Genomic DNA, 17,041 nt, shown 5'->3' on the forward strand with positions numbered 1-17,041 from the left:
CCACAAGCCACAACTAAGAGTTCTCATGCTGCAACTAAAGATCCCACATGGCACAATTAAGGCCTGGTGAAGCCAAATCAATAGTATTAAAAAAAAGGGAGGAAGAGGGGCCAGAGCTTCCTCTTTCTGGCATGTGAGGACACATGCTAGAAGGCAGTTGTCTGCACACCAGGAAGAGAGCTCATAAAACGCGAGCATGCTGGCATCAGATGTCAGACTCCTTGGCCTTCAGAAGTACACGAAATAGATGTTTATTGTTTATTAAAAAAAAATAATAGGCAATAAATTTGGTATGTGTTAATGGCATTTCTTTTATCAGATTTCTTTATATGTCTAAATCTTAGCTAAAGGAGATTTTCCCCTTTTGGGAAAATAAAAACTCTAGGGACTTCCCTGGCAGTCCATTAAGACTCTGTACTTTCAGTGTAGGTGGCAAGGGTTCAGTTTCTGATTGGGGAGGTAAGATCCCACATACAATGAAGCATGGCTCCCAGAAAACGCCCCCACAAACCCACCCACCCACCTGAAACAAAACAAAGCATAAGCCTTCTGATAAACTTCATTGACTTTCCTTATATAAAGCAGGCAGTTAGGCTTATGTTTTACAGGGTCTGTTTTCCTCATTTGGTATTACTCATTGTAAGAAGGAGATTGAACTAGTGGAACTAAGGAGATTTGGGAATACATTTTGAAATTACAGTTGAGGTCATAGGGAAAAATAGTTTGCTTTACAGTTAGCATTTTATGAGCACAAATAAAATGACCATTGTTTTTCTTAATCCTTATATAATACTGTAGTGTGAGGTCTTTGTCTTTGATGATGGACACACACTATAGTTTAATCTTTTTTCTTGGATCTTATCTGCTAAGCACAGTTAATATTTCACTTTTCTTTGTAGCCTTCATTCTTCTGTGCTCATTTGTCTTTTTTTCTAGACTGTGAGCTTTTTGTGGCCAGAGAAGTATATTTTACTTGTATTTGTATCTTTGGTCTGTTTTGTAAATTTTATTTATATAAAACAAAAACAGTTTATGCATTTTACCCCACCCCCACCCCCCACCCTCTGGAAACCACCAACCAGTCTCTGTGTCTATGAGCTTGTTATTGGTGTTCTTTTTAAACTTACTTTTTTCATCTTGTACATTTAAGAGAGATCATATAGTATTTGGCTTTCTCGGTCTGATTTATTTCACAGAGCATAATGCCCTTGAGGTCCATGTTGTTGCAGATGGCAAGATTTCTTTCTTTTTTTATGGCTGAATAATATTCCATTGTACTAATATGTATATGGAATAACACATACACACCTTCCACATTGTCTTCAGTCTGTCATCTGTTGATAGACATTTACCTTGTTTCTTGGCTACTGTACATAATGCTGCAGTGGACATGGGAGTGCATATACCTTTTCAAATTAACATTTTTATTTTCTGGGGTAAATACTCAGAAATGGAATTGCTGGATCATTATGTTGGTTCTACTTTTAATTTTTTGAGGAACCTTCATACTGTTTTTCTTTTATTAGCAGCACCAGTTTACCTTCTCACCAGCAGTACACGAAGATTTCCTTTTCTCCACATTTTCACCAACAGTTGTTATTTCTAGTCTTTTGGTAATAGTCACTCCCTGGTGGCCTAGTGGTAAAAGAATCCACCTGCCAAGCAGGAGATGTGGGTTTGATCCCTGGATTGGGAAGATCCCCTGGCGAAGAAAATGGCAACCCACTCCAGTATCTGTGCCTAGGAAATCCCATGGACAGAAGAGTCTGGTGGGCTACAGTACATGGGGTAGCAAAGGGTTGGACACAACTTAGAGATTAAAAAAGCAACAAATTCTGACAGGTGTGAAGTGATACCTCATTGTGGTTTTGACTTGCATTTCCATGTTAATTAATGATGTTGAGCATCGTTCCATGTACCTTTTGTTTGTTCTAATAGGTTTTTGATGGAGTCTTCAGATATATCCGACTCTTGTGACTCCATGGACTGTAGCCTGCCAGACTCCTCTGTCCATGGGATTCTCCAGGCAAGAATACTAGAGTAGGTTGCCATTTCCTTCTCTAGGGAAACTTCCCGAACCTGTGTCTCCTACATTGGCAGGTGAATTCTTTACCATGGAGCCACCTGGGAAGTCCAGTGGAATCTGTAGGGTTTTCTATATATTATACATGTTTTCCCTGCTCTCTGAAAGTGTGTTCCTGTGAAACCTTTTGTAAGCCAGAATGATATAAAGTGAAGAAACAATTACCTTAGGACACATCTTGCTACTGGATGTACAAAGTCAATTGGGATAAAGCAGAGATGCTCACAGACATAATTCAAAGCTGTGGTGGCTTAATGCTGAGATGCTAAGTGTAGTTGCTGGGGAAGGAGCTTGGTGGTACCACTCTGACTTTTTTGGGGTTATGATCCCTCTATAACAGCTCACTGCAAAGGTAATTTGGTTAGTGAAAACAGGTGCTAACATAAAGTTTTTGTAAATGTAAAGTGGCATAAAGTGAACTTCTAAAAATGAGGTCACAGAGTTGGAGGTGACTGAACTGCTAAGAGCACACATGTGGTGTGGTACAATCCCTCGGTGCCTGCTTTGTTGGGAGTGTTTATCTTAAATTGATTTCAATTTTGTCACATTATTTTACTGTATCTGTTGAGATGATCGTATGACTTTGATCCTTCATTTTGTTAACATACCACGTTGACTAATGGGCAGATGCTAAACCTCCCTTGCATCCCTGGAATAAATCTCACAGGATCATGGTGTATGATCCTTTTAGTGTGCTATAGAATTAGGCTTGCTGATAGTTTATTGAGGATATTTGCATGTATGTTCATCAGGGATATTGACCTGTACCTTTCTCTTTTATTTTTAACTTATTTATTTTAAATTGGAGAATGTAACTTTCTTTTTGGGCTTCTCAGTGATAAAGAATCTGCTTGGGAAGCAGGAAACACGGGTTTTATTGTTGGGTTGGGAAGATCCCCTGGAGAAGGAAATGGTAACCTGCTCCAGTATTCCTTGCCTGGAAAATTACATGGACAGAGAAGACTGGTGGGCCACAGTCCATGAGGTCGCAAAGAGTCAGACACATCTGAGCGACTGAGCACACAGACACAAGTTTGTTTTCTTGAGACATCCTTGTCTGGTTTTGGTTATTAGAGTCATGCTGGCCTTGCAAATGAGTTTTAGAAAGCTTTGAGAAGAATTGGTATTAATTCTTCTTTAAACATTTGGTAGAATTCATCAGTAAAGCCATATGGTTCTAGACTTTTGTTTTGGGGAGGTTTTTGATTAGTGATTCAATCTCCTTATAGTAATTGGTCTGTTCAGATATTTTGTTTAATCATGATTCAGTCTTGGTAGATTGTATATTTCTAGGGCTGTATCCATTTCTTCTAGGTTGTCTAATTTGTTGGTGTATAATTGTTTATAGTAGGTTCTTATGATCCTTTGTATTTAAGTGGTATCAGTTGTAATATCTCCTCTTTCATTTTTGATTTTGCTTGAGTTCTCTCTTTTTTTTCCTCAGTGAGTCTAGATAAAGGTTTACTACTGTTATCTTTCCTAAGCTTGTAGTTTCATTGATATTTTCTATTGTAGTCTTATCACAGTGTAGTCTACTGACTTGTCAGAGACAAATACCACATGATATCACTTATATCTGGAATGAAAACTTGACACAAAGGAACCTATCTACCAAGCAGAAACACACTCAGAGATTCAGAGAGCAGCTCTGTGGTTGCCAAGTGGGGAAGCAGGTTTGGGGAGGAATGGAGTGAGAGTTTAGGGGTAGATACAAACTATTACATATAGAATGGATAAACAATAAGGTTCTGCTGTATAGCACAAGGAATTAAATTCAATATGAGATAAACCGTAATGGGAAAGAATATAAAAAAGAATGTGTATAACTGAGTCACTTTGCTGTACGGCAAAATTAACATGGCATTGTTAATCAGCTGTACATCGAATAAAGAGAAGTGGAAAAAAATTTACTGACTTTTAAAGAAAATTTTACTGGAGTATAATTTCTGTTTACAGTGTTGTGTTAGTTCCAGATATATACGTGTTTCCACTCTTTTTTATATTCTTCTCCCATATAGGCTGATACAGAGAACTGAGTAGAGTTCCCTGTGCTGTGATAGGCCCTTACTAGTTACTTGTTTTATATTTACTAGTGTGTATGTGTCAATCCCAGTCTCCCAGTTTATCCCCGCTCCATTCCCTCCAGTAGCCATAAGCCATTTCCTCCAGTAGCCATTAGTTTGTTTTCTACATATGTAACTGTTTCTGTTTTATAAATAAGTTCATTTGTGTAATTTTTTTTAGATCCCACACACAAGCAATATCATACGACATTTGTCTTTCTCTCTCTGACTCACTTCACTCTTACTAGCTTTAAAATGGACACCTGAGCTCATATATTGCATTTATATATGTGTGCATGTTTTTAACTTTTTGTTTTGAAATAGTTACAGATTTATAGAAGGCTGCAAAGAAATGTGTAGGGAAGTCCTGTGCACTCCTCCCAGATTCCCCTAGTTAACATCTTTGACAACTCTAGTACAATACCAAGACAATATTGGCATTGTTACAGTCTGCAGAGCTTGTTCACATTCACCAGTTTGTACATGTACTTGTGCATGTGTGTGTGTATATATGTGTAGCTGTGTGTAATTTTATGTCATGTATACTTTTGCATACCCATCATTGCAATTAAGATACTTGACTGTACTATCACAGTATTCCCTGGTGTTACCCCTTTCTAGCCATACTCATCCCACCTATACCTATTTTTGGCAATCATTATTCTCTGTCTCTGTAATTGTATTATTTCATAAATGTTACAAAATGGAATCATGAAGTTGGGATCTTTTTAAGATTGGCTTTTTTCATTCACTGTAATTTCTTTGAAATTTATCTACTTTGTGTATCAGATCATTCTTTATTGTTGCTGAGTAGTAATAAATAGTATGGATGTATTATTTAACTGTTCAGTGATTGAAGGACATTTAGGTAAGTTTCTAGTTTTTGACTTTAGCACATAAAGTTATTTATGAGCATTTGTGTACATCTTCCTGCAAGAAAATAAGTCTCCATTTCTCTGGGATAATTCCTAAGAGTTCCGTACATTACATTTTGGTATATGGGATGTCAGAAATTTTAACTTTCCCGAAATAAACTGATTAGCAAAATTTCTGTTAGACATCAGGAACAAAAAAGTTAATAAATTCTGAGGATGAAAACACAAATGATCAATGGCAATTTTGTCATGTATTTATATTACTAACTTTAATAATTTTAAAGTTCTTTTTCTTTTTCTAATAAAATCAGCTGATGGAGAGAAAGAAGATCAATTTAATGGAAGCCCTCCAAGACCACAGCCAAGGGGACCAAGAACTCCACCAGGACCCCCGCCCCCTGATGATGACGAAGATGATCCCATGCCATTGCCAGGTAGAAATAATATATTTTCCTCTCTTGATTAATGTTAATATAATAGTACTTTTTTATTAGAGAAAAAAAATAGATGCTGGTAATCAAATCTTGATGAATGTCCCCCACCCCCATTCTGAGCAGTGTTTTCCTGTGTTTTTTTTTATTGTTATTGTTGTTGGCAAGTGTTTTTGTTTAAAAAAGAAATCAGTTAATTCATTTGAAACTGAAGCAACATTGCTTTGAAAATAAAATGTTACTGTACTATAACGATAGTATAGAGAAGCACCAGTGAAAATAACCTGTATGTATTGGAAGAGATAAAAATCTGTAGTTACTTAATAGCTAAAAAAGAGGATTATTGTGTAAAAACATAAAATAGCATACTTTGTTAGTTCCCACTCTAGAAAATTGTGCAGTGTTTACTCTTAATATTTTTTAAGAGCAAGTAATTCTACCACTTTTTTTTAAAGTGTGTTTATGAGCTAAATCATCCAAAATATCATCATTAAATAGTTACAATATCCAGTCCTTCTGCCTCTTATTATTTAAATAGTTAAAATAATCTGTGCCTTAAATATCAATTTTTCAGTGTCTGGTGACAAGGAAGAGGATGCTCCTCATAGAGAAGATTACTTTGAACCCATTTCTCCTGATCGGAATTCTGTTCCCCAGGAAAGTCAATATTCTGATGAAGGAGAGGTAGAAGAGGAACAGCAAGAAGAAGGAGAAGATGATGAAGATGATGTGGATGTAGAGGAAGAAGAGGATGAGGATGAAGATGATCGCCATACAGTAGATAGTATCCCTGAGGAGGAAGAGGAGGATGAAGAGGAAGAAGGTGAAGAAGATGAAGAAGGTGAAGGTGGGTGAATTAGCTAGGACTTCTTGCTTTTAAGTGCTGGAAACTAGCTTGATGTAGCTTTTAGCAATGCAGAAAAATTTATAGCTGACATAAGTGGCTTTCAAGAAACCCAAGAGTCAGCTGGGCCTTGAGACTTGACTAGACTTGAGGATTTCCATCTTTGCTTTGCTTTGTTTATCTGTTATTTAGTTAGAAAAATGAATTTAGGTGTTTGTTTTTTTTTTAACTAACTATTACGTCTCTAGTTACCCCACATCTTTAATATCTTCTCTTTAACCAACCAATTTAAACTGCCTGACTGTGTCTCAGATCCGTTTCCAGTTTTCCGGGAGAGAGATTCTGTTTGCCTTGCTGTGGTATCAGCTTCCCCTTGATACCATTGGCTTTTCCCAGGGAAGCAAGGATATGCAGCAAATACATGGTGATTAGGGATTTGGTGATCTGTCTTCAGAGGAGTGGTGTTTTAAGCTGCCTAGAATCCCCAAAGATTTCTGTCACCTCAATATTTTGGCTGAATAATAATATCTAATTATTATTAGACATTCACAAGGAGAAAAAAATCTTAATTACAGAAGGACATAAGGCAGCCTGATGCAGCCTTTTAGTTAGGTCTTATTTTTCCTTTGAAAGCGAAAAGAGCTATTCAAGCTAATTAACTCTTAATTTGTCGAGTAAATGGAGTGTAATGTTAAAGTATTTATGTAAAATGACATCATCTGCTTTGTTCTATAAGATATTAAAGAGGAGAGTCATTCTACATGAGAATGAGAACCATTTCAGTATTATAGGGGCCCTTTTACAAAATACAAGTAATTGAGTTATTGAGTGATAACTCTTTTAACCGACCCCATTTCTAGGATACCAATAAATCTAATAAATTTTAGATTTACTGCATTTGGTAGTAGTTAGATTTCAGGCAGGCTTTGTTAATCAGAGGACATTTTTAGAGAGGATAAGAGAATGAGGCTGGTTAATTTGATTTTTACCAAAAGACATCTGGGGGTTAGTCTCGAATCAAGTCTCTTTGCTGCTGCTGCTAAGTCACTTCAGTTGTGTCCGACTCTATGCGACCCCATAGACGGCAGCCCACCAGCCTCCCCCGTCCTCGGGTTTTAGGCCCTTTCTTTTCAAATATGAGTGTATTGCTGTGGCTAAGTTGTTTAGAGCTTAAGAATGTCCATAGAGGGCTGTTACTGGAGGAGTACCGTGGAAACATTTCCTTTTCTTTCTTAGGCTGTTGTTACTCATTTCTGTTTTACCACAGCCAGGTAACAATCGTGTTTAAAACTAACAGATTTTCTGTCTCTAGTCTTCTATTACTGAATAGAGAGAAAAGCTGCACGTGTCATGATATGAAAACTCTGTTTTGGCAAAGATGGGTACTTTTATAAACATTTTCCGTAAAAACATGATACAGAACTGGGAACTGGGTAACAGGTAAACACAGAGGAGTAGAAGTGAAGGAATATGAAATTCTAGAATGCTTTTCCTGACAAAATTTGGTGTAACTTGGTAATTACGGTATTAAGTCTTAGTTAATTTAATAATTTTGGCCCATCAATTCATTTTTTCCGTCTTAAAAATACTCTCTCACAAGGCAAGCTTAATTTCTTCCCTCCTGAGAGGTATTTTTGGTTCTTTTTTATTTTTTTGAGACATTTCTAATTTTAGTTCTATGAGGAAAAGATTTATAGCAGAGTTATTGTAAAGCTGAACAGATATAATAGAAGACTTTGCTTATGAAGTTTCTCTGTAATTGTTCTATTAGGAGTTATAAAATGGTAATAAGTGTTGATAAGATATTGAGGCAGAAGTTAATATTGTTGATAGAATCATTACTTTTCATTTTTTTGCTATGTTACTAAATAATTTATTTTGACTAACCAGATTGTTTTGTACTAAACAACAATGATGTAACAACTAAGTATTATTTAAACTGATTTTCAGGGGATGATGGTTATGAGCAGATTTCCAGTGATGAAGATGGAATTGCTGACTTGGAACGTGAAACATTCAAGTATCCAAACTTCGATGTCGAATACACTGCTGAAGACTTAGCTTCAGTCCCTCCTATGACATATGACCCATATGATAGGGAGCTGGTACCACTCTTACACTTCAGCTGTCCGTACAAGACTACCTTTGAAATCGAAATCAGTAGGATGAAGGATCAAGGTCCAGATAAAGAAAACTCAGGGGCAGTAGAAGCCTCAGTGAAGTTAACTGAACTGTTGGATTTGTATCAAGAAGATAGAGGTGCAAAATGGGTAACAGCTTTAGAAGAAATTCCAAGTTTAATAATAAAAGGACTAAGTTATTTGCAGTTGAAAAACACAAAACAAGATGCCCTTGGCCAGTTGATAGACTGGACCATGCAAGCTTTAAATTTACAAGTAGCCCTTCGCCAACCCATTGCCTTAAATGTCCGACAGCTCAAAGCTGGGACCAAATTAGTGTCCTCACTAGCAGAATGTGGGACCCAAGGAGTCACGGGACTGCTACAAGCAGGAGTGATCAGTGGCTTATTTGAGCTCCTGTTTGCTGATCATGTCTCATCTTCCCTTAAATTAAATGCATTTAAAGCTTTGGACAGTGTCATTAGTATGACAGAAGGAATGGAAGCTTTTTTGAGAAGTAGGCAGAGTGAAAAAAGCGGCTATCAGAAACTTCTGGAGCTCATACTTTTAGATCAGACTGTGAGGGTTGTCACTGCTGGTTCAGCTATTCTTCAGAAATGCCATTTCTATGAAATTTTGTCAGAGATTAAAAGACTTGGTGACCATTTAGCAGAGAAGACTTCTTCTGTTCCTAACCACGGTGAACCTGATCATGATACAGATGCTGGAGTTGAGAGAGCAAACCCAGAATATGAAAACGAGGTAGAGGCGTCTATGGATATGGATCTTCTGGAATCCTCAAATATAAGTGAAGGAGAAATAGAAAAGCTGATTAACCTCTTAGAGGAAGTTTTTCATTTAATGGAAACTGCACCTCATACAATGATCCAACCTCCTGTTAAGTCTTTCCCAACAATGGCACGTATTACTGGTCCACCAGAGAGGGATGATCCATACCCTGTTCTCTTTAGGTGAGACATTTTTGGCTTTGGAAAGTATGTTTCACCAATTATTAGAGGCAGTTTCATGTGGTTGCCTTTTTTTTTTAAGCTGCAAAGCTTTGTTTTACTGTTTTTATTTTATAATTTTGTTTATTATTTACTTACATTTTGGCCATGCTGGGTCTTAGTTGCTGTGCGGGCTTTTCTCTAGCTGGGGACGAATGGAGGCTACTCTTCATTGCAGTGTGAGGGCTTTTCATTGCAGTGGATTCTCTTATTGCGGAGCACAAGCTCTAGGGCACATGAACTTCAGTAGTTCAGTTTGTGGGTTTGGTAGTTGCAGTTCCTGGGCTCCAAAGCACAGGCTTAATAGTTGTGGTACACAGGCTTAGTTGCTGTGTGGCATGTGGGATCTTCCTGGACCAGGGATTGAAGTGTCTCCTGCATTGGCAGGTGGATTCGTTACCACTGAGCCACCAAGGAAGCCCCTTGTTTGTTTGTTTGTTTTAAATTTGTCTGTAGGTAATGTGTGTCTTGGTAAGGATGCCTTGATATTTCAAGATAGGTCATAGAAGAGTGTTACTGTATGTGAGCTATATTTTGTTAATACTTAAAAGTAGTAATAGCAACTTAAGTTAAAGATATAAGTAATAACCAACCATAGTGCTTATATTAGCATATCTGTGAGCAAGAATAAAGGAGAAATTACCAGGTTCATTCTGGGAATGTGAAGCAAAGAGTATGGCATAGGAAGGAGAGAGCTTTTCTGTGTAAGCCTCTTTGTACCTTATGATTCTAAAACATTGTAAGTGAAGTTGATACTTTACTAAGTTAATTTTACAGTCCTTGTTAAGATATATTAAAGGTTCAGTTGTCACTTGTTTCTCCCTTCTAACCCTCTAGTTATCTACTGATACAGTTTTGCCGTTTTTAGGTACTCACAGATTTTTAAATTTGCTTTAATTTTTGAGAGTTTCTTTTTTTTGGCATTTTGCCTCTAAATAATTTTTTAACAAATATAAAAATTGCAGTTTTATTATTTTATTCCTTATTTCAGTGATTTTTTTTGCCTGGCTTTGGAGCATAATGTATTAACAAAAAATCAATACTGTCCATTCTAAAATCTGTGCCTATCCATTCCTGTTTTTAGCTGAAACTCATATTTGCCTTAGCTTGAATTCATACAGGAGTTTAAGATGATAATTGCTAGAGCAAGGTCTAGTAGGAGATGAGGCCAAGAGTACAAGTGTAGCAGTTTCGCTTTGAACAAGAGAACGGAAACGTTTGAGTATACAAATACAGTTATCTTTGTAGTATGGAGACAGTAGAGGAGACAGGTGCTTCTCACTGGTCATGTTTTTGGTAAATTAAGACTTAAAGTAAGGCCCTGAGGGTGACTGAGTATGAGAAAAGAGATGATGCTCCCAAATAGTTGTTGAGGGGAAACCAGTAATTAATGGCCTATAAAGTATTGTCGGTTTTTGTTCTCCCATAATTGGAGATCGTACATTTGGGTGTCAGATTTTAGGAGATAAAGGGTTTTGAATGCTGGGCTAAGGAATTTGGATTTTTTTTTTTTTTTTTTTTTGGCTGTGCTGCTTGGTGCATGGGATTTTAGGTCCCTGATCAGGGGTTGAATCCAGGCCCCTGACAGTGAAAGCATGGTCAGGGAATTCCTGGGGATTTCGTTTTTAGAATGTGGAAGATCTTGAATATTTTAGAGTAGCAGATCTGATATGATCGAAGTAGTGTTCTAAGATTATATTATAGTTACGAGATGTATGGCCATGAAAAAGAAATTGATGTTAGGTAGACAAGCCTGTCTGAAGATTCCAGGGTGTGAGTATTGTGCTGAATACTGGGCCTAGTATAGTGGCATTTACAGACAATGGGAAGATGAATACTGTGCCAGTATTGAGAGTTTGTGGTGGAGCATTAGTTGTACTTGGCAGCTGGACCTGATAAGAGAAAGTAAGAAGGAGCTAAAATGCTTTGAGGTTTCTAACTAGGGTAACTACTGGAACTGTGATTTTATGGACAGAAATAGATAAATTAGGAGGGAGAGTGAACTTTGAAAAGAGAAATAATTACATTTTGGAAGGGTTAGTTTGAAGTGATGGCAAGGCTCTAATGTCCCATGTTGGGGTCTTCAAGGTAACCCCCAGATTGACTAGCTGGACTCATAGGACTCAGTGTTGTAATCTCAATCAGGATTTATTACATCAAAATGATACAAAACACAATCCCCAAAGGGAAGAGATACATGGGACAAAGCCTGGGAAAATGAGTCATAAGCTTCCAGAGTCCTTTCCTAGTTTAGGCACAAAGGATCCCCTTAAGTCCCCTGACAACAAATTGTGACATGTGTGAAATGTTGCATACTGAGGAAGTTCATTAGAATCTCAGCATCCAAGCTTCCTATTGGGGGATAGCCATGTAGGCACCCAGTATCTTGCATGTCCCAGAATTTCAGACCGCCAGAGAGAAAGCAGGTATTCAGAATGAACCATATTATTTGCATAAACAGTTTATTTGCAGTGAGTATTCTTATCAGTTGGTGGGTGGAAACTATCCCAAAATCCAAGTCCCTAGAGGCCAGCCAAGGACCAGCCTTTCTAAGAATAAGCATTCTGAGGCCTGCCATGTTAACTATTTTCTGAACATTCCGTAAGGTGATTAAGGATGCTCTTAAGAGCGTAGAAGTGTTTACCTTTGTGGTAAGCATTTACTGCAGGTGTTTTCCTCATGATATAGAAGCCTGAGTTTAAGCAGAAATATGATTGAAAAGGCAATTTTATGCTTTTTGATTACAACTATGTGACATTCTGGAAAAGGCAAAACTATGGAGACAGTAAAAAGATCAGTGATTGCCAGGAATTAGGAGCTAGTTGGGGGATGCATAGATGGACACAGAGTATTATTAAGACAATGAAAATACTCTGTGTCAGTAGCAGTTGTGTCTATTAGGGGTTTTAGGTAAATTCGTACCTTACCTACTAAAACTGTGTGTACTAAAAACTGGTTCTTGGACGTAATAAAAGAGTACTGTTATATTAAGTACTGAAGATTGATAATTTGACCTTTTTTTCTTCCTAGAAGTACCAGTTCAGATATACTACCTGTAGTAAATCTGAATATACCAAATGCTTTTTATAGTATATGCACTGTATTCTTCCTAGATGCATGAATTCAGATATACTGATATGCTATGAGTTGAGTAGGACCATAGTTAAAAAGGAAGGAGCCATTTCATAAGTGGCCTGGAAAGAAGGCCCAGAATTTAAAGTCAAGGTTGATTCTGGAAAGAGAAAATTTGTCAACAGTTACTAATTAAACATCTTTTGAATGCTAGGAAAAAGCCTTATAGAACTTTCACTTTCATTTGGTCCTGTGGAGAGAAGACTTGCTGTTCACATTATGTTTTTAAATAAAGCGGTATATTGCTGAGGATAAGGATTATTGCTATTAAAATTTTTAGCACTACCTGTCTAATGAAAACTGAGTAAATGAAATGTTTTGCGCTGACTTAACATATATCTTGTTACTTCTTCTGCAGGTATCTTCACAGTCATCACTTCCTGGAGTTGGTTACTTTGCTCCTGTCAATTCCAGTGACAAGTGCGCATCCTGGTGTGCTGCAAGCCACGAAAGATGTTTTAAAGTTTCTTGCACAGTCACAAAAGGGTCTTCTTTTTTTTATGTCAGAATATGAAGCAACAAATTTGTTGATCCGAGCTCTTTGTCATCTTTATGATCAAGATGAAGAAGATGGTCTCCAGTCCGATGGTGTTATTGATGATGCGTTTGCCTTATGGCTACAGGACTCAACACAGACATTGCAGTGTATTACAGAACTGTTCAGCCATTTTCAGCATTGTACAGCCAGTGAAGAAACTGACCACTCAGATCTGTTGGGAACGCTGCACAACCTTTACTTGATTACTTTTAATCCTGTGGGAAGATCAGCTGTTGGCCATGTTTTCAGTCTTGAGAAAAATCTCCAAAGTCTTATTACACTAATGGAGTACTATTCCAAAGAAGCCTTAGGGTAATTTTATGCTTACTCCTTAAATTTCCTGTTTTATTGGAAAACTACATCACTAGTGGGGTAGATTCTTGAAAGAATGTGTTGTTTTGACAATAAAAACTATAATTTTTTGACATAGCCTATAACTTGTAAATCAAGGATTAGAATGATGAACTCTCTAAGATGTGGATATAAAGAAATGAAATAGGAGCTGCTTCAGTTTCCCTACAGAGTTAACAAAGATTGCAGCCGTAGTACTCCTGCTGATTTTTGTGGAGGGGAGTCGTAAGACACAGAAATAATACATACAGCTTAAGAGTCATGAGGACTATCTTGGTGTCTCTGCCCTCACCTGCTAAGCTCTTCATGATGCTCTGACTTTAGAAGTGTTTTGACTGGATGAGGGAGTTTGAAAATGATAGTGGTTTTTGAAGACCTTGCCCTGTTGGGCAGAGGGTTTTAGTCTATAGAAGAGAAACTCGTTCCTCCTGGTTCATGCTATACAAAGCTGTGGTGTCCTTTGCATCTGAGTCTTGATATGACCCCTTGAGTGACGGATCTCTTGGGAGGACTGTAAAAGGCGAACAAGAGTGCGTCTGTGCCTAGCTGTACCTTTACAGTTCTGTAGTGGAAGTCTGAATAATCACGGTGGTAGGTTGATTCATCACACTTTTTCCTATACATCCAGAGTGAAAAAACATTTTAAAGGAGATTAATGAAGTGTATTTCCTAATCTTTCATTGCTGATGAAGTGTACTTATTCATATTTTATTGTTCTGATCATATTTCTTAAGAGAATTCCACATTCCATTTTGATGCATGTGCTTTGTTATTAATATACTTTTAAGTAGTGGTTTCAGGTGAATTGGAGGTTAAACTAAAATGTGATTTCCTGTTTTCAGGAAGTTGGTAATGTTTCATGGTAAAATTCCTTGATCTTCTTAAAACCAAGTGAAAAAAAAAGTTAAAAAATTGTTCCTAAAAATTATTTGCATACCAAAACCTTTAAAACCTTTTTTTGTTTCAGTGATTCCAAGTCTAAGAAGTCAGTCGCTTATAATTACGCTTGCATACTTATCTTGGTGGTGGTTCAGTCTTCCAGCGACGTCCAGATGTTGGAGCAGCATGCAGCATCTCTCTTGAAGCTTTGTAAAGCAGATGAAAATAATGCTAAATTGCAAGGTATGGCACTTGAACTTATTTTAAGCATTTATGATGCAGGAAGAAAAAAAGCCTTTGACTATCTGTAGTTCATATTTGCCATTTGGGACGAGGGGCTTTATCATGTTTGATAATATACCTAGTAACACCCCGTGTTAACTTTCTGTATAAGTTAAAGCACCCTTTATGGAGGTATTTTATATGGTATTCTTAAAAAGATTTTTTTAGGAAGTTGTTGAAAATATCTTTTTCTGGAAAGTCATGGAGATTTGTGGGTAGCTGAAGTTCTGATCAAAACAGAATTAAAGATGAACTCAGAAGTTCAGTTTTGTACAGAAGTTTAGAAGTACAGTTTGTAGGTGTGTGTGTTTTCTTTGAATATGTACTTCTTTCTGAGTACTACTTAGAAATCTATTTGTGGTTAACACGTGTGCTATTCTCAAGTGAAAAATGATGAAAGAATATTATTTTCTAAGTGTATATTGAATGAAGTTTATTAAGTTTATAATAAGGTTTATAATAAGATGAACCTTATTGTAGTGGGTAGTCTTGAAAAGTTCAAGGTATTTAATTATAGTTTTTTATTATTTTATTTTTGTTCTTGGTTTTCAAACTAGCCAAATAGAAAATTTAACAAGTAAATGTTATGATAGCATGTGGCCACTTCTCTTTTTTGTCTTTTGTCCGTGCTGCACAGTATGTGGGATCTTAGATCTTAGTTCCCTGACCAGGGATGGAACCTGTGTCCTTTGCAGTGGAAGTGAGGAGTGTTAACCCCTGGACTGCTGGGGAAATCCCAGGCCTCTTTTCCTTTTAATCCTAAAAAGATTAAAGTTTAGGATTAATCCTAATAAGATTAAAGTGTTGCCAGTAAAAGTTGGATACTAAACTCAGCTTTCCATATTGAAAATAGATTTTTTTCCCCCCTCAAAGTATGCCCTTACAAAAAGAGGGTATGTAGCATCTTCAAAGGTATTATTAATGCTTTAGTACATATTCTGGGTGATGAGTACACTTAAATTTATTATTCCTTTTATCTTTCATTTGAGCAATATATATTCTATATACATGAAAGAGGTAATTTAAAAGTGTATAGGAAAAATACTTGGATGTAAACTGCTGTAATCCTAAAAAGGAGTGTAGTACCAAGGAGAGATGACTCCTATTTGCAGTTTCCGTCAGTTCTTCTTATAAAGTCTCTAGAAATTATTACATTAGAACGCTGTTAGAAAAACATTTTTGGTGATAGGTTCTATCCCTGGGCCGGAAAGGTCCCCTGGAGAAGGAAATGGCAACTCACTCCAGTGTTCTTGCCTGGAATACTCCACGTACAGAGGAGCCTTGATGGGCTACAGCTCATGGGGTCACAAAGAGTCAGACATGATTGAGTGACTAACACTTTTGACTTCACTTTTATGGCATAGCTTCTAGGCAGTTCAGTTGCAGTAAATGGTGTATTTCATGTATTTCTTCCACAAACAAAGTTTCCTGTTACTGTTTTGGGGGTGAGAGTGATCACTTTTAATTTTGTAAAGGCAGATTAGGAAATTGACAAAATTTAAAATTTGTGTCATGGGAGAGGGCCCTCAGCAAATGTTCCTCCATGGGTCCTGTTAGAAATGAATACCTTTGTGTATGCTGTTTTGGGGTGTGGGAATCAGTGGTAGTATTAGGTGAATAAGCACTATGTAATTTTGTTTGTTTATCGGCAGTTAATTTTATAATTGTTTTAATGTTGTAAGTTGATTGTTGTAGAAAAATTCAGTTTAGTTAGATAGTTCCGTTTAATCGTATAAACATTTAAGTTTTTAGAAGCCAAATAACTAAGAGTGATACCTTCTTATTTCTAAACCAGTATAGTACGACATTTACATTTCATTTTAAGGCTTGTTTAAATAATTTAGACGCATAATTCCTATATAAAATTTACTCCATTGAAATGAACATGGATTTTGCAATCTGAAAATGTGGCTTTTTTCTGGAAAAGAATACTTTCACTTCCTTTGTTATTAAGGCTTGTTTGTAAGGCTTTTATTTTAAAATATTATGTTGTAAATTACTGTTTTCATTTTTAAGAACTTGGCAAGTGGCTTGAACCTCTGAAAAACCTTAGATTTGAGATTAATTGCATCCCAAACCTAATTGAATATGTTAAACAGGTAAGTAAAATTTAAAAGTATCTTGATTTTATGGAATTGTATGGTAGTATGTAGTAATGTTGTATTAAATCACTTGTATAGATAATGTATTTAAGCATACTTGATTGATCTACTAGTCCTGTGGGTATAGATTGGTAGTGGGTATAGATGGATATGTAATTGTGTGTATACATGAACACAGATGCCCACAACAATATTGCTTTCTATTGCCAGATTCTGTCCTGTTTTTTTTCTTCTCAAATAAGAATAATATCACCTACCATTCTGGTGGCATTTACAAAAATGTTTTAAAGTTAAATGCTGTGATAATGTGATATATAATTGTTTTAGTTAAACT

General features: G+C 36.6%; 1 protein-coding gene across 2 annotated transcripts in view; it reads left to right on the forward strand.

Annotated features, from left to right (window-relative positions):
• VIRMA (vir like m6A methyltransferase associated) overlaps positions 1–17,041 on the forward strand; it is a 59,932-nt gene that overhangs the window by 20,197 nt on the left and 22,694 nt on the right. For both annotated transcript variants that reach the window (XM_052651557.1, XM_052651558.1), the window contains exons 6-11: positions 5,333–5,455; positions 6,027–6,299; positions 8,247–9,387; positions 12,914–13,405; positions 14,412–14,566; positions 16,622–16,704. In XM_052651557.1, the coding sequence (XP_052507517.1) occupies positions 5,333–5,455; positions 6,027–6,299; positions 8,247–9,387; positions 12,914–13,405; positions 14,412–14,566; positions 16,622–16,704 (2,267 nt within the window). The remainder of the gene's footprint in view (positions 1–5,332; positions 5,456–6,026; positions 6,300–8,246; positions 9,388–12,913; positions 13,406–14,411; positions 14,567–16,621; positions 16,705–17,041) is intronic.

Source organism: Budorcas taxicolor, chromosome 14 (assembly GCF_023091745.1).
Source record: "Budorcas taxicolor isolate Tak-1 chromosome 14, Takin1.1, whole genome shotgun sequence".
NCBI classification, from domain to species: Eukaryota; Metazoa; Chordata; class Mammalia; order Artiodactyla; family Bovidae; genus Budorcas; species Budorcas taxicolor.